The following is a 19,080-nucleotide window of genomic DNA, read 5'->3' on the forward strand; positions in this document are numbered from 1 at the left end:
TATTTAAAGTGAACATCATTGACTCAAAGTGTTCTACAAATATATATTTCATTCCGTAACCTGTTGATGATTTTATTAACATTGCTGTAATTGACTATAATTGAAAATAATAACACTGTATTTGGAGTTAGGAAAGCATGAAGATACATTGCCAATGAAATTACTTATAATAAAAATTTTATAGAATTTTTCCAAACCTTGCATGTATATATCTCCTAGGATAAAGTTTATTTTATAAAATATTTCTTAAACTCTATTCACAGAAAATATTTTACATTACTTAGAACAGTAACCTGACAGCAAAATGTGAGTTATCTTAACCACAGTGACAGTTAAGACCTAAGACTGTATTCTAACGATGAGCATCGTGTTTGGGACTGCAGGTTGCTGCTGCTGAGCCTCCGCCAGACAGATGCAACGCGTTTGTGGTGATACACGGGAAGTACGCCTGTAAAACCAATGAGATTAAAAAGCTGCTGAATAAGGCTGCCTCGAGGTACAGTAATGTAACGGGGAGGTGCTTCGTGGGGAGAGAAGTGGGGTGGGAGATTTAGTGCTGACATTCAGAGATGCCTGTGCCCGTTTCCATTGGGGTTTGCAAGGAGCTTGTTAGGTCTCAGCCCATTTAAAGATGAGATAAAATCCCGTGGTGCAGGTAACTTGAGCAATGTTTTTCATTAGGACCCTGTGAGGAGGAGTCTGCCATCCCTTACTTCTTTCTCACACCGTGCACGTTTATCAGATGTGTGCTTCTGTCTGAATTCCCGTGGAAGGAAACCGTTCCAAGTTGTGACCTAAAAAGCAGTAATTACTTTCCATGGAATCTCAGCATTTTATTTGGTTCCTTTTATATTGTACCCTAGACATTTAACTGGTCTGTGCCTCAGAAGCTGAAAAGGTTAAGAAAGTGATAGTAAAAATTTTACACGTAAAGGTAGAATTAGCTAGAAACTGTCAGTAACCTAGGCTAGTATCTGGGAAGTGAGGGCTCAGATGTGTGTGGAAAGGCTGTGCAGATCCGCAGGACCCCTACTCCTGAACCTCTAAGGTCACGGTAAACACTGATTTTTTGATGAAGGTGTACCGTTCACGGTCTTTTAAATATTTGGAAACTATTTTCAGGGAATATGAACTATAGTGAAATATATTCTAATTAAATGTAAGTTAAATTCCAGTTTTTTTAGTAGTCAACTTTGGATAAAACAAGTTTCTTCTTTTTCCATTTCTATTTTCCTATTTCTGTAGTGGTGTGCATTATGTATTCTTTGATAGAAGTCTGAACTATCATGGTATGTGTCTGATGTACTGTTGACTCTCACTGCTTTTGAAAGTTTGTATTGTTTTCATTTTAGGCCCAGGCCTTACCTATTTGAAAAAGATCATAAGTTTCCCACAGGCAATGAGAACTTACCAGTGGTTATTCTCTATGCAGAAATTGGTACAAGAGAATTTGCTGAATTTCACAGAGTATTGTCTAAGAAGTCTAAAAACGGTAAAATTGTGTATGTTCTCCGCCACTATATTAAGGTACATACTTTGTGTTGTCATTGGTTGGTTGGTTGGTTTTACCAGGATTAGCCATTTGTGTTATTCCGTTCTTCTCTGACCCAGATAGAGGCTTATCAGTTTTGTTCACCTTTTGTGTGGAAGCCGCTTTGGCCCCTTAATTACCTTTCTGCTTCAGCAGTGTGCACTCTGCTCCAATACTTTAGCATCTTCCCTCTATCTTCTTATGAGGTTAGTTTTCTCGTACACGCTAGTTTCTTTAAGTGACCCTGCCATACACATTTACTGTTATGTATTTCTGAGAACTGTTTTAGTTGATCTAAAGCATTTTATAACATCATATTCTAGGGAGATATGAGCAGAGCCTAGGCTGCTCCAACTGTGTCCTCCACGTTTTGGGATGCTAAAGTCTGAGAGAACGTTGTGGTTGTTCTAAGAATTGCATTTAAAAAAGAAAGAAACCCAGGGAACACTGCGGAACAGAGGCCATCTGTAGGCTGGTCTGTCCCATTAACCATATGCTACTAAAGTGCTTTTCCAGTGCTCCTCATGTCCTCATTTATAAAATCTTATTGTATGAGCTTAGTAAATCAAAGCTACTTACTAGCAGTGAGGAAATCTTGTTTAAAATCTTAAATTTTTTAATAGGTCACATGAAGATTAACAATATAGCCAAAGCATAGGTTTGTTGAATGTATATGTTTTGTAAATATTAACATATTTAAGTCATTAATTCTTCATGTGCCTCTATGCCAAGTATTGTTTACAGGGCAGTAAGATAGAAACAGTCCCATTTCCACAAGCCACCATGTTAGTGGCAGGGGGTGAATGTGTATAGGTATATTATGGTAGATGATAACAATGAGTTTCAGTAAAAACAAGAAGATAAAAAAGGATCAAATGATGGTACTGGAGTGTGTGTACAAAGCATTCCGTACAGCTGATTTTCTTTAAACTAGTAATTCTGAATTGTTTTCCTTTCTTTGCCAGAGTAGACGCACACTCATCAATAGCAGTAGCACACTACAGTTGTAATTCTCTACTGAGTGGAGCAGATCAGAAACACATTAACAGAAAAAAGATGTAGGAGAAAAAGTACATACTTACCTTGTTTATGTTCACCATGCTAATGTGGCCCCTAGAAGATGTGTCTGTCTTGTGAGGATCTGTCTTAAACATTCTCTGGATAATATAAGCAAAAAATACACCTCCATGGGGTCATATTAGCCACTAGGATGCTTTGTACCATTAAATCGTGGCCTGTACTTAATGGATGACACCTAACACACTCAGAGTAGCTGTAATGTAAATTGAATCAACCTATGACTTCATGAAACTAGGCTTCCTTTTGAGTAGATGTCTTTCTGTGGGGGGAAGAAGAGACAGAGACATGAAGGTTTGTCTTAGTTCTCTTTGCCTACAAGTATTCCTTTTCATACATACAAGCTTCTTAAACTTCAGTGTTTATTTTAGGGTATTTCAAAAGGAGAAAGAGCACACACATTTCAGAAACATTTTCTCTTTATCCAGGAGTCAATAACTTTTTAGTGCCGATGATGGAAATTGGTTGTGTGGGATTGTGTTTCCTACCTGATGTCTGACAGGACATGTGTCCTTATGAGCTCTGTTTTCTAAGCCACCAACTGCCTTTTTGTTTTGGGGGTAGCTATATGAAATTGAAAACTCTTTAGAACATTTTCAACTTTTTCATATCAGTGTAGCTATAAATAACTCCATCTTTAGTCGCAGTGTTCCCAAGATACTAGGAAATTAAATTTAGTGTGAGCAGAAGTTCTAAGTACTGTGAATCCCAAGGTTATTAACACATGTTCTCATTTGGAAATAAAACAGGCCAAGAGAGACACTCTGCTGGTAAATTTGGTTTTAAGGCTAAGCAAAATGTGAGGGGAGAAAAAAGAGAGTAAGGGGGCTTTCTCCCTGTTGCCCACCCTTACACACCCCTCTGCCACATGGAGGGGCGCCAAACTGTCCCCGTGCAAACTTGTGTTTGCAAAGACACATGGCTTCTTCTAAGAACTCAGTGCATTCAGAATCATTAAAATTAGTTTTGTAACCCTGGGGGGGGGGAAGCCAAATGACGATGGTTACAGGACAGCAGATAGGAATGCCAGGATCAGAAGGAAGAAAACTTAGACAGCTGTCTGAAAGTCAGTTGTGTGTATCTGCGTTGCCTTGCTCATTGGAGAACTCTCCTGAGGTACACACTTTACATCTCTTCCTTCCCCAGGAGGAAGAAAAGTAGTATTAAAATTCCAATAATATAGATACTGCAGATGGCTCAGGTGTGGTCAACTGTAGCCACTCATTACCTTGTGGCATTTGTAATATTTTAGTCATTGAGATACCTGAAGAAAGATCTAAGCAGGGTTTCCTGGGCCCTAAGCACAGGAAGTTTTATCATCTGTCTGTCTGCCTGTGTCCAGTCTCTGCTTTTCATTATTCACTTCTGCTTGCTCTCTGGTTGTCCTGGAACAAGCTACGTAATGAGTCAGAAGCAAGTCTTGTGGAGGTGAGTTAAGGTAGTACACTTTTGTTGCGACTTTACTGTAGTGGATCCTCTGTTAACTCAGTGTCAATTTCACGGTGGTTAAAGCTTTTTGTGTTGGACAGGGGGCTAGCCTGGTGTCTGAGTACTTGCCTAGCACTTGCACAGCCTGGGCTCAAGCCTCAGCACCTAGACACACACACACACACACACACACACACACACACACACGTGGGTGCCTCCAATTACGGTAATTCAGTGCAGAACCCTAAGATGTCACGGTGCTAAGTTTAACCCAAGATACCTAACTTTTTCCTGTTTTCCCAAAATAAATGATTTGAACAGAAACCAAGCTCAAGGAAAATGTTCCTATCTGGCTATGGCGTGGAGCTAGCGATTAAAGACACAGAATACAAAGTACTGGACGATATCCAAATAAAAAGTAAGACTTTCAAAGTTCGACGTTTCTGTCCTTTGACATTTTCATTATGCCCCACTCTCTCCTTCCAGTTCCGCCCACCCCTCTCCCCAGCACAAGCCCCTCCCAATTCCACACCTGCCTCCTTCTGTTTCTAACAACCCACCCAGTCCGTCCAATCACGGCTTCCCATCTGCACAGGGGTGTGATGACATGCCCTGGGGGAAGATGAGCATCTTACCCATGACCATTCCCCCTCAGCAAGCCATTAACTACCAACCCCTCTCAGATAGCTGAGACACGCTGGAGTTTTACTGACTTCATCTTGGGCAGGTGGCTACAGACCTCAGTGAGTTCATGTGTGTGGCAGCCATGTCATGTATGGGGATCAGGGTTTCATAGCATCATACATCTTACAGACCTTCTATCCATCCCTGTCCCCCAGTAATGTTCACTGACCCTCGAGGGGCAGGGGTTTGATGGGGGTTTCATCAGTAGCAGGGCACTCCTTTCTGTTTGCCTGTTTGTTTAGGGGCCTGTGAGGCTTTCCTTAAAGAGAGCCGACTCTCCCCCCCAGGGGCTCTCCTCCGTGCGGAGATACACAGCGCCTAGTTCCTCAGACTGCTTGCCCTTGCCCAGCCCGTTTACTTCTGTGCCTTCGCTGAGAGATGTTTCTCTCATTTATAAAAGTGTCCCTTTGTCTCTCTCCTTTCCCACCAAGTGTGCTGTTTACCGTTAGTGTCTTTTCCAGGTTCCCGTCCCATCATAAATCAGGGCAGACAGCACGGTTTCTCCAGTGGTTGAAATCACAGACATTTCTCCAGTGCACGAGTGAATCAGAGCACGCTCCTCTGTGCTCACAGCGAGACTCAGAGCGTCAGCAGAGGAGGGTGGGGGGGGAGTGGGGGGGCACATACCTGCTGCGTCCTCACCAACTCTGATGAGGAGCAAGCCATTGCTCTCCCCATATTTGACATCCACACTGGTTGTACAGGAAGGGAATGAGTGTGGCAGCACCATTGTTCTTTGAGCCCCTGAGTGAAATGTCTTTCTAAGGTCCCTCCACTGCCTTTCAGATTGCTTGAACTGTGCAAAAACTCACATTTGTCAGGGTATGGATCTGCCGTAAACCCGGATTTCTTGTGGGTCCTTTGCCTTTTCAGTTTGGTTTATAAAATAGATCTATAAAGAAATTTATACGACATTCATTGTGCCTATGCAATATTTAACCATCTAAGCCCATTTTTTTTTAAATAGTGCACATTTGTTTGGGATTATAGTATATACACGTGCACATATGCTAACGTTGTGCATGAAGGAGAAGCAACGTAAAACAAATAAAGCTCATTTCACTGAGAGTGTTCCCTGTTCTTTGCCCAGCCTACAAGTCTTTATTTTCCCTTCACTGTAGCTACGCCTGACGCCGCTGCAGAGAAGGAGACGGAAGCAGATGAAGTCCAAGGATTTCTCTTCGGGAAACTGAGGTGAGTCTGCATAGAACAAGCTCGGTTTTATTGTGCAGCTTAGCTCTGAAAGTAGGTAATTTGATAGCCGTGTTGCCCTGTCAAACACCTGAGAAGGACATAATATTACCTGAGTAACCAGGAAGTGCAGAGCAAACAGCTTTCAAAACTAAGAAATGACAGAAACAGCTGGCTGCCTGGACAGTCACCCAAGGTGGTTCTTCAATGTTGGGGCATCCGTCTCCAGCCCACAGGCCTAGAATATCTAGCAGACTTGTCTGTGAAGTGGGAATTTTGAAGAACTGCCCAACCTTGTTTTGGCAAAGCTCAGCAGTGACTTTTTTTGTGTCCAGCTGGTCCAATTTGGACAGCACACTGTCAGCAGTCGAGGCAAGGGGAATTTCCTGCCCAAAAGACTGGCTTTTGCCATAAAGAAAGCAAATTCCCTATGGAGGTTCCTTTTTTATGTAGATTGGTGCTGTCAGGAGCAGATGTGTCTCACTGTCATGAAAAGCCTTAGGTTATTAAACATATTAAATGCCATATTCTGTAGGTCTTTGAACTGAAGACCATCTATCTATGCAAATACATCTGTGCATAACCTTGAAAACATACCTAACATGGCTATGTTTGACTATCATAGATGACTATTAATCTGTATTTTAATTACACATTAAACTTTTCAATAAGCTGTGTAAACATAATACCCCAAACAAGAGTAGAAACACACATACAGTATAACAAAATTAACCTCAAATGTGTCTCAATATACAAAAATCCACAGCAATGTAAAATATTTAAGACTAGTAGTTGCTCTTTTGGTTTAAAAGTTCTGTCTACACTGATAACACTGGCTGGTATCAATGAGTGACCGTGAGCCTGAGACAAAGAGTTCTAATTAAAGGATTGATTTCATGAGCAATGCACAAAAGGTAATGTTTATACGATGTGTATAGTAAAATGCCATTTGACTACAATACCGTTTGATCCTCTAAAAGATGCTTATATGTTTACACTGGACAAGGTTACCTGACTCTAGCTTGTTATGTAGGTCAGAGGCGAAACTCTAAAGAACTAGAACAAATTCTAAGACTGTACGAAAAGAATATCATGGGTGAAGTTTGCTGTCGGAAGCATTATTTGTCTTCAGCTGTGAATTTGTTTCTGTTTTAAAACATAGAAGCAATGCTTATTTTTAGGACATTGAAATAAAACAATGTAAAAAGTCAATAATTCTACTATCTTCCCTGCATCTTTTACAGGTAGTGTTACAATTGAGAATACATCCCTCCAGATTTTTTGCTCTATGTGTTTTAAAAGGAGACATATTTATCTTCCTCTTTAAGTTCAGTGACTGTAGCTGTATCACAATTTATTATCTTAATTCTGAATGGTTAGCTTCTTTCTAATTTAGGAAAGTATTTCAAAAGTATATTGTTTGTATCATAATTTGTGATAAATAGTGACAACTAACATTACTTAATATTTTGGTGCAGAGAAATATATTCAGATCTTAAAGATAATCTGACAATTTTCCAAAAGTACCTGATTGAGAGCAGCAAAGAAATGACGCCTTTGAAAGTCTGGGAGCTACAAGGTACAGTACTTTGAATACTGTTAACATTACTCTTGGGTAACCAGCCTCTGTTTTAGTAAATAAACTTTAATAAGACATGATTTGTTACTTTATAAATAGCCATAATTATGAGAAGACTATAAATTTATTTGTGGATTTTGGCGCCCAACCTCAACCAGCAAGGAAGACGCTATGCTTGGACTCTTCTTTAAGCAGTTTATTCAGGAACCTTCAACAATCTTCTGACCCCAGGGAGTGCCTGCCCACAGCTTAAAAGCCCTTGGGCGGCCAACCCCGGTATGCCATGTGGCAACAGCAGACAGGTCCACATACGAGGAAGCAAGCCTGATATCCAGCCTTGACCAAATAAGGAGTTGTTTATCACAGAGAGCACTTGCTGTTGGGCTAGCAGAAGGTGGAAGCCAGCGCCATCTTAAGGGTGCGGCACTTCGCAGCTGTCTACAGTGGATGTATGTTTTTAATGACAGCATCATCAATTCATACTTTAAAAATAATATGATGGTATTTGGTGCCATCACTAAAAGTATGAGCTGATTTTCTTCCTCAGACACTAAACCGCACTTCCGAGTCTGTTGTGCTGAATTAGAAGGCTGGTGTAATGGCTCCTGCCTGTAATTTTGGCACTTCAAATGCTGCGGCAACAAGATTGATACAAGTTTAAGGCCAGACAGGTAACACAGAGCCTTCCAGATTAGCCTGAGCTACAATGTAAGACTTTGTTTCAAAGAAAGGGGAGAGGGAGGAGAGATAGTAATGAGTAAAAACAATTAAAGATTTACTTATGTATGTATTTCATGTATTTTGAGTATTCTATTGCCACGTACACCTCCATTCCAGAAGAGGGCATAGATCCCTTTATAGATGGTTGTGAGCCACCCTGTGGTCGCTGGGAACTGAACTCAGAACTGCTTAAAGAACAGTCAGTGCCCTTACCTACTGAGCCATCCCTCCAGTCCCAACAATTAAAACTCAAGGATGAAATTGTCAAGAATAATAAGTTTTTAAAAATTAAAATCCACAATCCTCAATCTCCTGTTAAATTAGGAGAATTCAGGCACCATTTTGCTTTTGTTTTAAACAAAAAAGTGAATATGTATTGTGTGTTGGGTAGGGGGTGTGGACTCGGGTTGTCAGGCTGTGCAACAGGTAGTTTCTCCCATTGAATTATTTCACTGACCCCATTGTCAGATTTTAGTCTCAGACAACTTTGTGTTTCTCTGACAAATTTCTAAAGTAATTATCGAGTGAGAGAGCAAGCAGCTATGAAAGTGGTGATTTTTGTGCTAGCAACCAAAAGCCAAGATTATATGTGGATTATATGTGACCAAGGTTTAGCTGGAGTGAACTTCGACTCCTCTTCAATTTATAATTGTCCTTCTTTATTGCCTGAGACAGTTTAGTGGGCATGTGTCGCTTGTATGTGTGACTTTCATCATGTCTTTCACATGCATTTTTCATACGTTAGCTTTATTTTTCATACGATACCTTTATTGAGACATAATATTTGCACATTTTACAGTTTATCCCTCTGAGCTGTAATGTTTAGTGGGTTTTAATGTATTTTCAGAGCTCTGCAACAGTTACCACAGGCAAGTTCAGAGGATTTCTGTCACCCCAGAAACCATATTGTGCATTCACTAACAATTTCTCCCTCATTTTCCCCAATCCCTAGCTATAGGTGGAATTCCTTTTTAACAATTGAAAGGCTATTAATCAGAATTTTCTTGACAAAATAGCATATATACTGAAAAACCATTTTACTTTTACCTGAAATACTTGGCAGAACCTTTTCATATAAGTTACCCTATTTCAATTTCACAGTGAGCTTCCAAGGATGAGGTCCTTTCCCATTTTATAAAAAAAAAACTAATTTGATATGCTAAGTGAAGGATCATATTTTAAAACTACAGTATGTGCAAGACAATCTAAGGTTCTGTAGTGTCTGTAGCTAACTGCCTAATAACAAGTGATGTGTCAGTTGCTCATGATCTCATTGCTTTATAGGACGTCATTCAGCAGGATGAGATATTTTAAACACATACTTATGGTAGACTCACACTGAAGAAATCTTTGAAACAATACAAGATTTTCTTTCTGAACTGGTATTAGAGCACACAATGTCATCGTTGTGTCTCTTTGTGGTTCCGCCCACACACACACTCTCGTGCCCCCCCCCCCCCGGTAGTGATCTTTGGAAAGAGCTTCCTCAGAGAGAGGCTTGTAAAGTTGCCCATGGTGTTTCATCATTAGAATAGAGACATTAATGAACACTGATAGTTTCACTGTGGTATTGGAACTAGAAACAATTGAGTGGGCTGAGGGAATGGTAATGAACATTAATTCAGCTAGAACATGATATAGCTGTCATTTAAACTCTAGTTACTTAGACTATGCCCTCCCCTGGGAGACTAGCCTAATAGCATATTTACAAGGGCTTTGCCTCCAGCTGATCCAAATTTGTGCACAGAGAACATGGAAACCAAAGTAGTCTTATTATTTCAAAGTGGCTTCCTTAACCACTATTTGAAAAATCCAGATTCTCCTTCTAGTGGAATGTTACAAAGCATCATGATTAAGAAACCAAAGAGTTTTGACTTTAAAATCTCTCTGACTCTTGAAAACAATGAGACTAAGTTTATTGCTTCAAACATGTTTAAAAGTGACTATGTCCAGCCACATAGATTTTCCTTTCAATAGAACTATTATTTGGGGGAAAATAATGCTAATTATAAATTTTAGTTTTATCTCAGCAAAAATAAATGATATGTAAAAATAAAGTGAATGCACTGAGTTAAGTCTTCTTTAGTAATTATCTTAATAATTGCCTCTTTTGAGCTCCTCTTTCCCCTTTGTTTTTCTTTTTCTTTCTTTGTTATTTTTTTTAAGAGAGTAGATGCTGGGCATGGATCCAGGATCTTTCATGTGAGAGGCAGGCACTCTGCTACTGAGCTATATCCCTAGTCTCTGTTGCTCCTGAGCTACATCCCTAGTCTCTGTTACTCCTGAGCTATATCCCTAGTCTCTGTTGCTCCTGAGCTATATCCCTAGTCTCTGCTGCTACTGAGCTATATCCCTAGTCTCTGCTGCTCCTGAGCTAGATCCCTAGTCTCTGTTGCTACTGAGCTAGATCCCTAGTCTCTGTTGCTCCTGAGCTATATCCCTAGTCTCTGTTGCTCCTGAGCTAGATCCCTAGTCTCTGTTGCTCCTGAGCTATATCCCTAGTCTCTGTTGCTCCTGAACTATATCCCTAGTCTCTGCTGCTCCTGAGCTATATCCCTAGTCTCTGTTGCTCTTTAAGCATATTTAGTCTTTAGCCATTTCATACCTGTATATAGTGAGTTCTAGTTGTCTTCACTCCCAACCCTTTTTACTGAAGCCCTTTTCCCGGGAAGCCCTCCTCCTCCCGTGTGTGAGTCCATCCACTAAGTTTAATTAGAGCTGTTTGCGTGAGCACGGGTGACACTATGTACTGGATCACAGCCAACTCACCAGCGGCTACACCGCTGAAGACAACAGTACACCTCCAGTAGGCTTCATCCCAGGAATGCAGGGATGGTTCAACATTAGAAAAATCTATCAATGTAATCCACCATATAAACAAACTGCAAAAGAAAAACCACATGATCATCTCACTAGATGCTGAAAAAGCCTTTGACAAAATACACCTCCCTCAATAATGAGTACCTGGTCTTGTTCCTCTTCACATCAAAGCCTTTGTCACACATTTCACTCGACCTAAGGTTAGAAAAAATAATCTCACTTTTTTATGGCAGAAGCCATATTGTTTATGTTTGCACTGTCTCTTTTGATATATTTTAATTTGTAGAAAACAGGTAAGTACTAAATTACTCATTCATAAAACTCTAAGTCATACCCTAATTTAAATTAAGGGGAAGCTTTTGATTTAAAACTTTTAAAAATGCTAAATGCAATACAATTAAAACATTTGTGAATGTGCAGGGAAAATGTTGAGGAAATAGCTATATCACGTGGAAATGTCTAAAGCTGCACCGTCACGGTAGATTCACTAGTGATGTTGATTTTTTTCTCCAGATCTTAGTTTTCAAGCAGCTTCTCAAATAGCGTCCACTCCTGTTTATGATGCCATAAAATTAATGAGAGATATTTCACAGAACTTCCCCATCAAAGCCAGGTATGTTAAACTTGATTGGTATGGTTATAAGTAGATCTCTTTTTCCATGAAGTGGACTGTATGAGAATAACTGATTTCATAACATGAAGATGTCGATTCTAGCTTTTCAAGGTTTAGGGCTGTCCATTATTTATATTTACTTTTTATTAGAGTAAAATATTGTGTCATATATGCATGTATAGTATACTACAATGACAACTATTAAATTACACGCTAAAGGGAAAGAAAAACTTCTATTGTTTTATTTTTAGAACAATCTTATTTTACATACCCCTCCTATCCTCACGCTCCCCCTCCCCCCGCCATCTCTCCGTCCCAACCCCATCCACTCCTCAGGGAGGGTGAGACCTCCTATGGGCAATCAGCAAAGTCTGTCACATCACATGAGACAAGACTAAGGCCCTCTCCTGTAATGGACAATTGTAACAGATTCCACGAAAGTCCGGATATAGGGAAGTCAGGTATTTATTGGGGAATTGCTCACAAATGACAAAGCAAGGTAGGGAGCTGCCTTCTGCCCTTAGTGCGTGGACACTGCCATCGGCCTCCACTGGTCACTACCCAAGGGACCTGGCACTTGCTCCCAGTCCACAGCTGTCATCTGAGACTCCACCCTGAAGTGGCCAGCACCTCAAAGGCTATTGGCTGCATACGTTCCCACAACCCCCACCCTCAGCCTATTTATCATTTGCATGTTAGGAGGGCTACGGATATTTTTTTAGTTAATCTTATATTACTGAAGGTGTTTATCAGCTGTAGGAGTTCCCTGATAGAATTTTTGGGTCACTCATGTAAGCTGTCTTATCATCTGCAAATAGTGAAAGTTGGACGTCTCCCCTTCCAATTCGTACCCCCTTGTCTTGGTCTCCTTTTGTTGTCTTACTGCTCTGGCTAGAACTTCGAGTACTATCTTGAATAGATACAGAGGGAGTGGACATCCTTGTCTTGTTCCTGATTTTACTGGGATCGCTTTGAGTTTCTCTTCATTTACTTTGATGTTGTCTATTGTTTTACTGTATATTGACTTTACTATGTTTAGGTATGTTCCTTGCATCCCTGATCTCTCCAAGACATTTATCATGAAGGGGCATTAGATTTTGTCAAAAACTTCATCAGCATCTAGTGAGATAATCCTTTGGTTTCTTTCATTCATTTTATTTTTATGGTGGATTACATTGACAGATTTTCATAAGTTGAACCATCCTGCATCTCTGGAATGAAGTCTGCTTGGTCATGTTGAATGATTTTTTTACCAGTATTTCATTGAGTATTTTTGCATCAGTGTTCATGGGGGAGATTGGTCTGTAATTTTCTTTCTCAGTTGTGTCATTGTGTGTTTTGGGTATTGATAACTGTAAACTTGTAAAAAGAGTCTGGTAATGTTCCTTTTGTTTCTGTTGTATGGAACAACGTGAGGAGTACTGGTATTAGCTCTTCTTTGAAATTCTGGTAGAATTCTGTACTAGAACCATCTGGCCCTGGGATTTTTTTGGTTGGGAGACTTTTGATGACTGCTTCTATTTCCTTTGGGGCTATAGGTCTATTTGAATTATTTATCTGGTCTTGATTTAATCTTGGTATGTGTTACCTATCAGAAAATTGTCCAATTCTTTTAAATTTTCCAATTTTGTGGAGTGCAGGTTTTTGAAGTATGGCCTAATGGTTCTCTGTATTTCCTCGGTGTCTGTTGTTATGTCCCCCTTTTTATTTCTGATTTTGTTAATTTAGATATTCACTCTCTGCTCTTAGGTTAGTTTGGATAGGAGTTTGTCTATCTTGTTGATGAAGAACCAACTATTTGTTTCACTGATTCTTTGTATTGTTCTCGTGTTTCTCTTTTATTGATTTCACCCCTCAATTTGATTATTTCCTCCATCTACTACTCCTGAGTGAGTTTGCTCATTTTGTTTTAGAGCTTTCAAGTGTGCTGTTAAGTCACTAGTGTGAGATTTCTCCATGTTCTTTTTTATAATTTATTTATTCTTTTAAATTTCATTTACATTCCAGCCACAGTTCTCCCTCCCATCCCTCCTCCCACCCCCCTTCACCTCTGTCCAACACCCCCCCACTCCATTCCTCCTCATAGATAAGGGCTCCCATGAGGAGTCAACAAAGTCTTGCAGAATGGGTTGGGACAGCGCCAAGCCCCTCTCCCATGCAGTAAGACTGACTATGGCATCCCATCATCGGGAATAGGCTCCAACAAGCTACCTCATATTATCAGATTTGCATTGTGGCCCTGCTGCCAGAGACTATTCAGATAGTTCAAGCTTCACAACTGTCTCTCATATACAGAGGACCTAGTTCAGTCCCCTGGAGTCTCCACAGTTGTAGGTCTAGAGTTCACGAGTTTCCATGAGCTTGGTTTAGCTGTCTCTGTAGATTCTCCATCATTATCTTGACCTTTGTGGCTCATGTATTTCCTTTTCCCTCCCTTTGACTGATTCCTGGATCTCACCCTGGTGCTTGGTTGTGGATCTCTGCATCTGGCTCCATAGATTACTGAATGGAGGCTCTACAATGATAATTGGAGTATCCAACAATCTGATTACAGGGGCAGGCTAGTTCAGGCATCCTCTCCACTATTGCTAGGAGTCTTAGCTGGGTCATCCTTGTGGATTCTTGTGAATTACTCTAGCACAAGTTTGCTCCCTAACCAAGTAGTGGCTCTCTCTGTTAAGATATCCCTTTAGGGATATGCTCACATAAGTATTGATGCCTACAGAGACCAGAATATGGCATCAGATTCTCTAGAGCAGACATCACAGTTGGTTGTGAGGTATAGAACATGCATGCTGCAAACTGAACCCAGGCCCTCTGGAACAACCATCCCACCAGCCTCTAATTTTATCATGTTATCAATAAAAAGTATGACAGAAACTATTACAGGAAAAGTAGAAAGATAAACACTTCTTTACAAATAGAACTATATTTACTTTTTGTGATGATAGAATCAATAAATGTCACTTTGCTGTTATTCAAAATAGAGATGGCACATATTTTATTACTATTCTAATAATTTCCAGTACAATAAGAAAATGGAAAAGATTTTATTATCAGTAACTCAATGAAACTCAAGCCATATGTTTCCAGTTAGGTAGTGTTTAGTCTAACAAGATATAACTGAGAGTAGCCCACATGACTCTAGTGGAAGCCCAAGAATGTCTTGGAAATTTGTAGATTTCATTTATAAGAAATGAGAATATATCCTTATTATAAGATTAATTTTTAACTTTAGTATGTAAATATGTGTTTGATAAGTAAATAAATATGTAATAAACAATTTTTCAAAATATTTTAAAAAGATATCCTTTGCATTGCTCTTCCTCCTAATCCCTCCCACCCTTAACCATCCTGTTCCCTCATGCTCTCATCCTCCCTCCCCTCCGTCTGACAACCCCCACCCCTACTTTAGCCAGTAGATCTCATCTAATTTCCTGTCCATGTGTCCCTCTTAGGGTCCTCCTTGTTACTTGGCTTCTCTGGAGCTGTGAATTGTAATCTGGTTATCCTTTACATCTGCTATCCACTCATGAGTGAATATACACTGTCCCCATGTTCTTTATGTGGGCACTTAGTGCCATGAACTTTCCTCTTAGAACTGATTTCATAGTGTCCTACACATTTGGGTATGGGGAAGCTTTAATAATGTTTCTTTTACAAATGTGGGTGCTCTTGTATTTGGAGAATACATGTTCAGAATTGAGACTTCATCTTGACGGATTTTTCCTGTGATGAATGTGAAATGCCCTTCTTTATTTCTTTTGACTAATTTTAGTTTGAAGTCTAATTTGTTAGATACTAGAATAGGTACACCAGCTTACTTCTTAGGGTCCATTTGATTGGAACTCTGAGGTAATGTCTGTCTGTGAGGTTGAGGTGTGTTTCTTGTATGCAGCAGAAGAATGGGTCCTGTTTTTGTATCCATTCTGATAGCCTGTGTCTTTTTGTAGGCAATTGAGACCATTGATATTAAGAGATATTAATGACCAGTGATTGTTAATTCCTGTTATATTTGGTTTTGTTGATGGTGGTGGTAGTGTTTGTGTGTTTCCCTTCTTTGGGGTTTGCTGGTATGAAGTTATCTGTTGCCTATGTTTTTGTGGATGCAGCTAATTTCCTTGGGTTGGAGTTTTCCTTCTAGTGCTTTCTGTAGGGCTGGATTTGTGGATAAGTATTGTTTAAATCTGGTTTTATCATGGAATATCTGTTTTTTTCCATCTATGGTGATTGAGAGTTTTGCTGGGTATAGTAGTCTGGGCTGGCATCCACGGTCTCTTAGTGTTTGCAGAACATCTGTCCAGGACCATCTGACTTTCAGAGTTTCCATTGAGAAGTCGGATGTAATTCTGATAGGTTTGCCTTTATATGTTACTTGGACTTTTTCCTTTGAAGCTCTTAATATTCTTTCTTTACTCTGTATGTTTAGTGTTTTTATTATTATATAGTGAGGGAACTTTTTTGGTTCAGTTAATTTGATGTTCTGTAAGCTTCTTGTACCTTCATAGGAATATCCTTCTTTAGGATGGGAAAGTTTTCTTCTATTTTCTTAAGATCTATTTATTTATTGTGTATACAGTATTCTGTTTGCATATGTACCTTCAGGCCAGAAGAGGGCATCAGAACTCATTACAGATGGTTGTGAACCCCCATATGGTTGCTGGGAATTAAACTCAGGACCTCTGGAAGAGTAGCCAGTACTCTTAGCCTCTGAGTTGCCTCTCCAGATCTTCTTCTATTGTTTTGTTGAATAGATTTTCTGTGCCTTTGAGCTGGAATTCTTCTTCTTCTATCCCCATTATCCTTAGGTTTGGTCTTTTCATGGTGTCTCAGACTTCCTGGGTGTTTTATGTTAAGATTTTGTTGTATTTAACATTTTTTGACTGATGAATCTATTTCCTCTGTTGTATCTTCAATGCCTGAGATTCTGTCTTCCATCTCTTACATTCTGGTGGTTATGCTTGCATCTGTAGTTCCTGTTCATTGACCCAGATTTTTCATTTCCTGAATTATTTGGTTTGTGTTTTCCTTATTGTCTCTATTTAATTTTCGTATCTTAGACTGTTTCCTTCACTTATTTGATTGTTCCCCCCCTTGGTTTTCTTTAAGAGATTTATTGATTTCTTCCTGTTTTTGTTTGTCTTTTTCTACACTTCTTTAAGAGGTTTTCTCATTTCCTCTTTAAGGGTTTCTGTCATCTTCATACAGTTATTTTTAAGGTTGTTTTCTTCTGCTTCATCTGCATTGTCATGATCAGGTCTTGCTGTTGTAGAACTGTTGGTTTCTGGTGCTGCCATATTGCTCTTTATGTGTTGAGTGTATTCTTACACTGCCGTCTACCCATCTCTTCCTCCAGTTGGTGCAGGTGGGGCCTGTGGCCCCAGGGGTCTCTCTTCCTCCAGGTGTAGATGGAGCATGTGGCTCCCTTGGTCACTATTTCAGTGGGCGATTGCTTAATGCAGCCTTGGGAGGATGCTGCTTCCTGGTCACTGGGGTACTTCCTCCAGGTGTAGGTGATGCAGTGGGGGATGTTTTGGTGCAGGGGTTGGGGGGAAGCTGCTGCCTGGTCACTGGGGCTGCTCTAGATGGACACAGGATGTGAACCCACAGGTCAGGGCCTAGAGAGCAGTGCTGTCCAGCAGGGAACTCAGACACTGTCTTCCTCCAGGTGTAGCTGGGACCTGTGGTTCCCTTGGTTGTTGATACAGTGGGAGGATGGTTGGGTGGGGGATGGGGGAATCTTAGTTATCTTTTTAAGGACTGAATGCCAAATCTTCTTTCTCAGATACTATTTTGTTTATTTGTAATTCAAATTAAAGATTTTTAAATGAAGGTAGCTTTAATATTTGAAAGATAGATAAGTAGTATCTGTTGGATACAAGAGACCCCAAATGTGTTTCTAGGCCCTCTGAAAGTAGAAGTTTGTAATTTTATTTTATTTTAGTTTCGTTTAATTTAGTTTCTGAGGACTAAGTTCTTGCTGTGTAGCCCAAGTTAATCTCAAATCCTATGTCCTACTGCCTCATCCGCTTAAGTAGGTAGACTTATAGGACTTCACTGCTATGCCTACTTAACTGATATTTATTAGTACACTAATTGTAGAAAATGGTGAGACTCATTGTGACATATTAACATAATGTGCTTTAATAATATTCACACTTCTGACTCAGCCAGTTTAAAATGGAGAGAAATTTGAGACATTAGCACTATTCAGATATAAAGCATGAAATATATGTATATGAAAACATACATTTAGCCACATGACTTTTAATTAATAGCAACTTTTGAAATTAGCTCAAATATAAAGAAAAATAATTCTTGTTCTAATAAAATAGCAACTATTGAATGTTGATTATAGATATATTTTATACATACATTGACAGACATAATAACATTTTATTATAGGGATTTTACAGATTGAAAACATCTGTAGAAAGTATATATTTTTAATTCTATCTTTAAGTTATAAGAGTGATAAAGTCTTCTAGAGTGGCTACTATGAAGTCATCATCCCTCCCTGTCTCTTAGTACCATACCTGAAAATGATGAACTACATTTGGAAAGAATGATGGTCTCTGCACTAAACTTGAACAGATAACATCTTCATAATTATTCTAAATAATATAGTGCACAAGCTATTACAAAAGAAAGTATTAGGTATTACAGATGGTCTATATAGATCATTTATAATGTACAGGATTATATGTGTAGGTTATATACAATTACAAATTTTAATAAGGGCTGTGATCACCCACACATAGATTTTTGTTTTTATGGGGAATCTAGGAATCCATCCTCCATTTATGCCAATGGATAACTCTGTTTCCTGTATTGGTTAAACCCAGAGTAACCAAAATTCTTATGTAATCAGTGCTTTGAAAACAAAAGCAGTGGTAAATAAGCTAATACTTGATGCATAAACTGGGAGTATATGAAATTTTGAGTCTTCATTCTGTGTGAAAGGAATGTAGCATCAAATGAAACACAGCGCCATTGTCAAATTAGGCTATGGAAGTATTATGCTCTTGATTCATTTGGAAAAGAAGTATGTTACATTGAATTAATGATTATTCCTAAATACTTAACGAAGAATTAATTCTATTCATTTTATTAAGTAATGTGTTTATTTTCTCAGATCTCTGACAAGAATTGCTGTAAATGAACTAATGAGAAGAGAAATACACGAAAATCAAAAGGTTTGATTGACTTTCTTAAAATGTTTTTATTTACCATACTAATTCACTTTTTCACAAGTTTGTAATCAGAGGTTTCTCTCCCATCAATCAGTTCCAAACAACAACTAGTCAGAGGCTTAATATTACTTATAAATGCTTGACCGATAGCTCAGGCTTACTACTAGCTAACACTTACATTTAAATTAACCCATTTCTATTAGTCCATGTGTTGTCATGTGGCCATAGAGTTACCAGTCTGCTG

At 39.2% G+C, this 19,080-nt stretch overlaps 1 protein-coding gene across 1 annotated transcript in view; it reads left to right on the forward strand.

The window, feature by feature from the left end:
- Positions 1-19,080, forward strand: part of Uggt2 (UDP-glucose glycoprotein glucosyltransferase 2) — a 115,576-nt gene that overhangs the window by 9,285 nt on the left and 87,211 nt on the right. The window contains exons 4-10 of the mRNA XM_013120121.3: positions 384-496; positions 1,353-1,527; positions 4,358-4,454; positions 5,842-5,914; positions 7,390-7,490; positions 11,544-11,643; positions 18,779-18,839. Coding sequence (XP_012975575.1) covers positions 384-496; positions 1,353-1,527; positions 4,358-4,454; positions 5,842-5,914; positions 7,390-7,490; positions 11,544-11,643; positions 18,779-18,839 — 720 coding nt within the window. The remainder of the gene's footprint in view (positions 1-383; positions 497-1,352; positions 1,528-4,357; positions 4,455-5,841; positions 5,915-7,389; positions 7,491-11,543; positions 11,644-18,778; positions 18,840-19,080) is intronic.

This window comes from Mesocricetus auratus, unplaced genomic scaffold (assembly GCF_017639785.1).
Source record: "Mesocricetus auratus isolate SY011 unplaced genomic scaffold, BCM_Maur_2.0 Super-Scaffold_2245, whole genome shotgun sequence".
Classification (NCBI taxonomy): domain Eukaryota; kingdom Metazoa; phylum Chordata; class Mammalia; order Rodentia; family Cricetidae; genus Mesocricetus; species Mesocricetus auratus.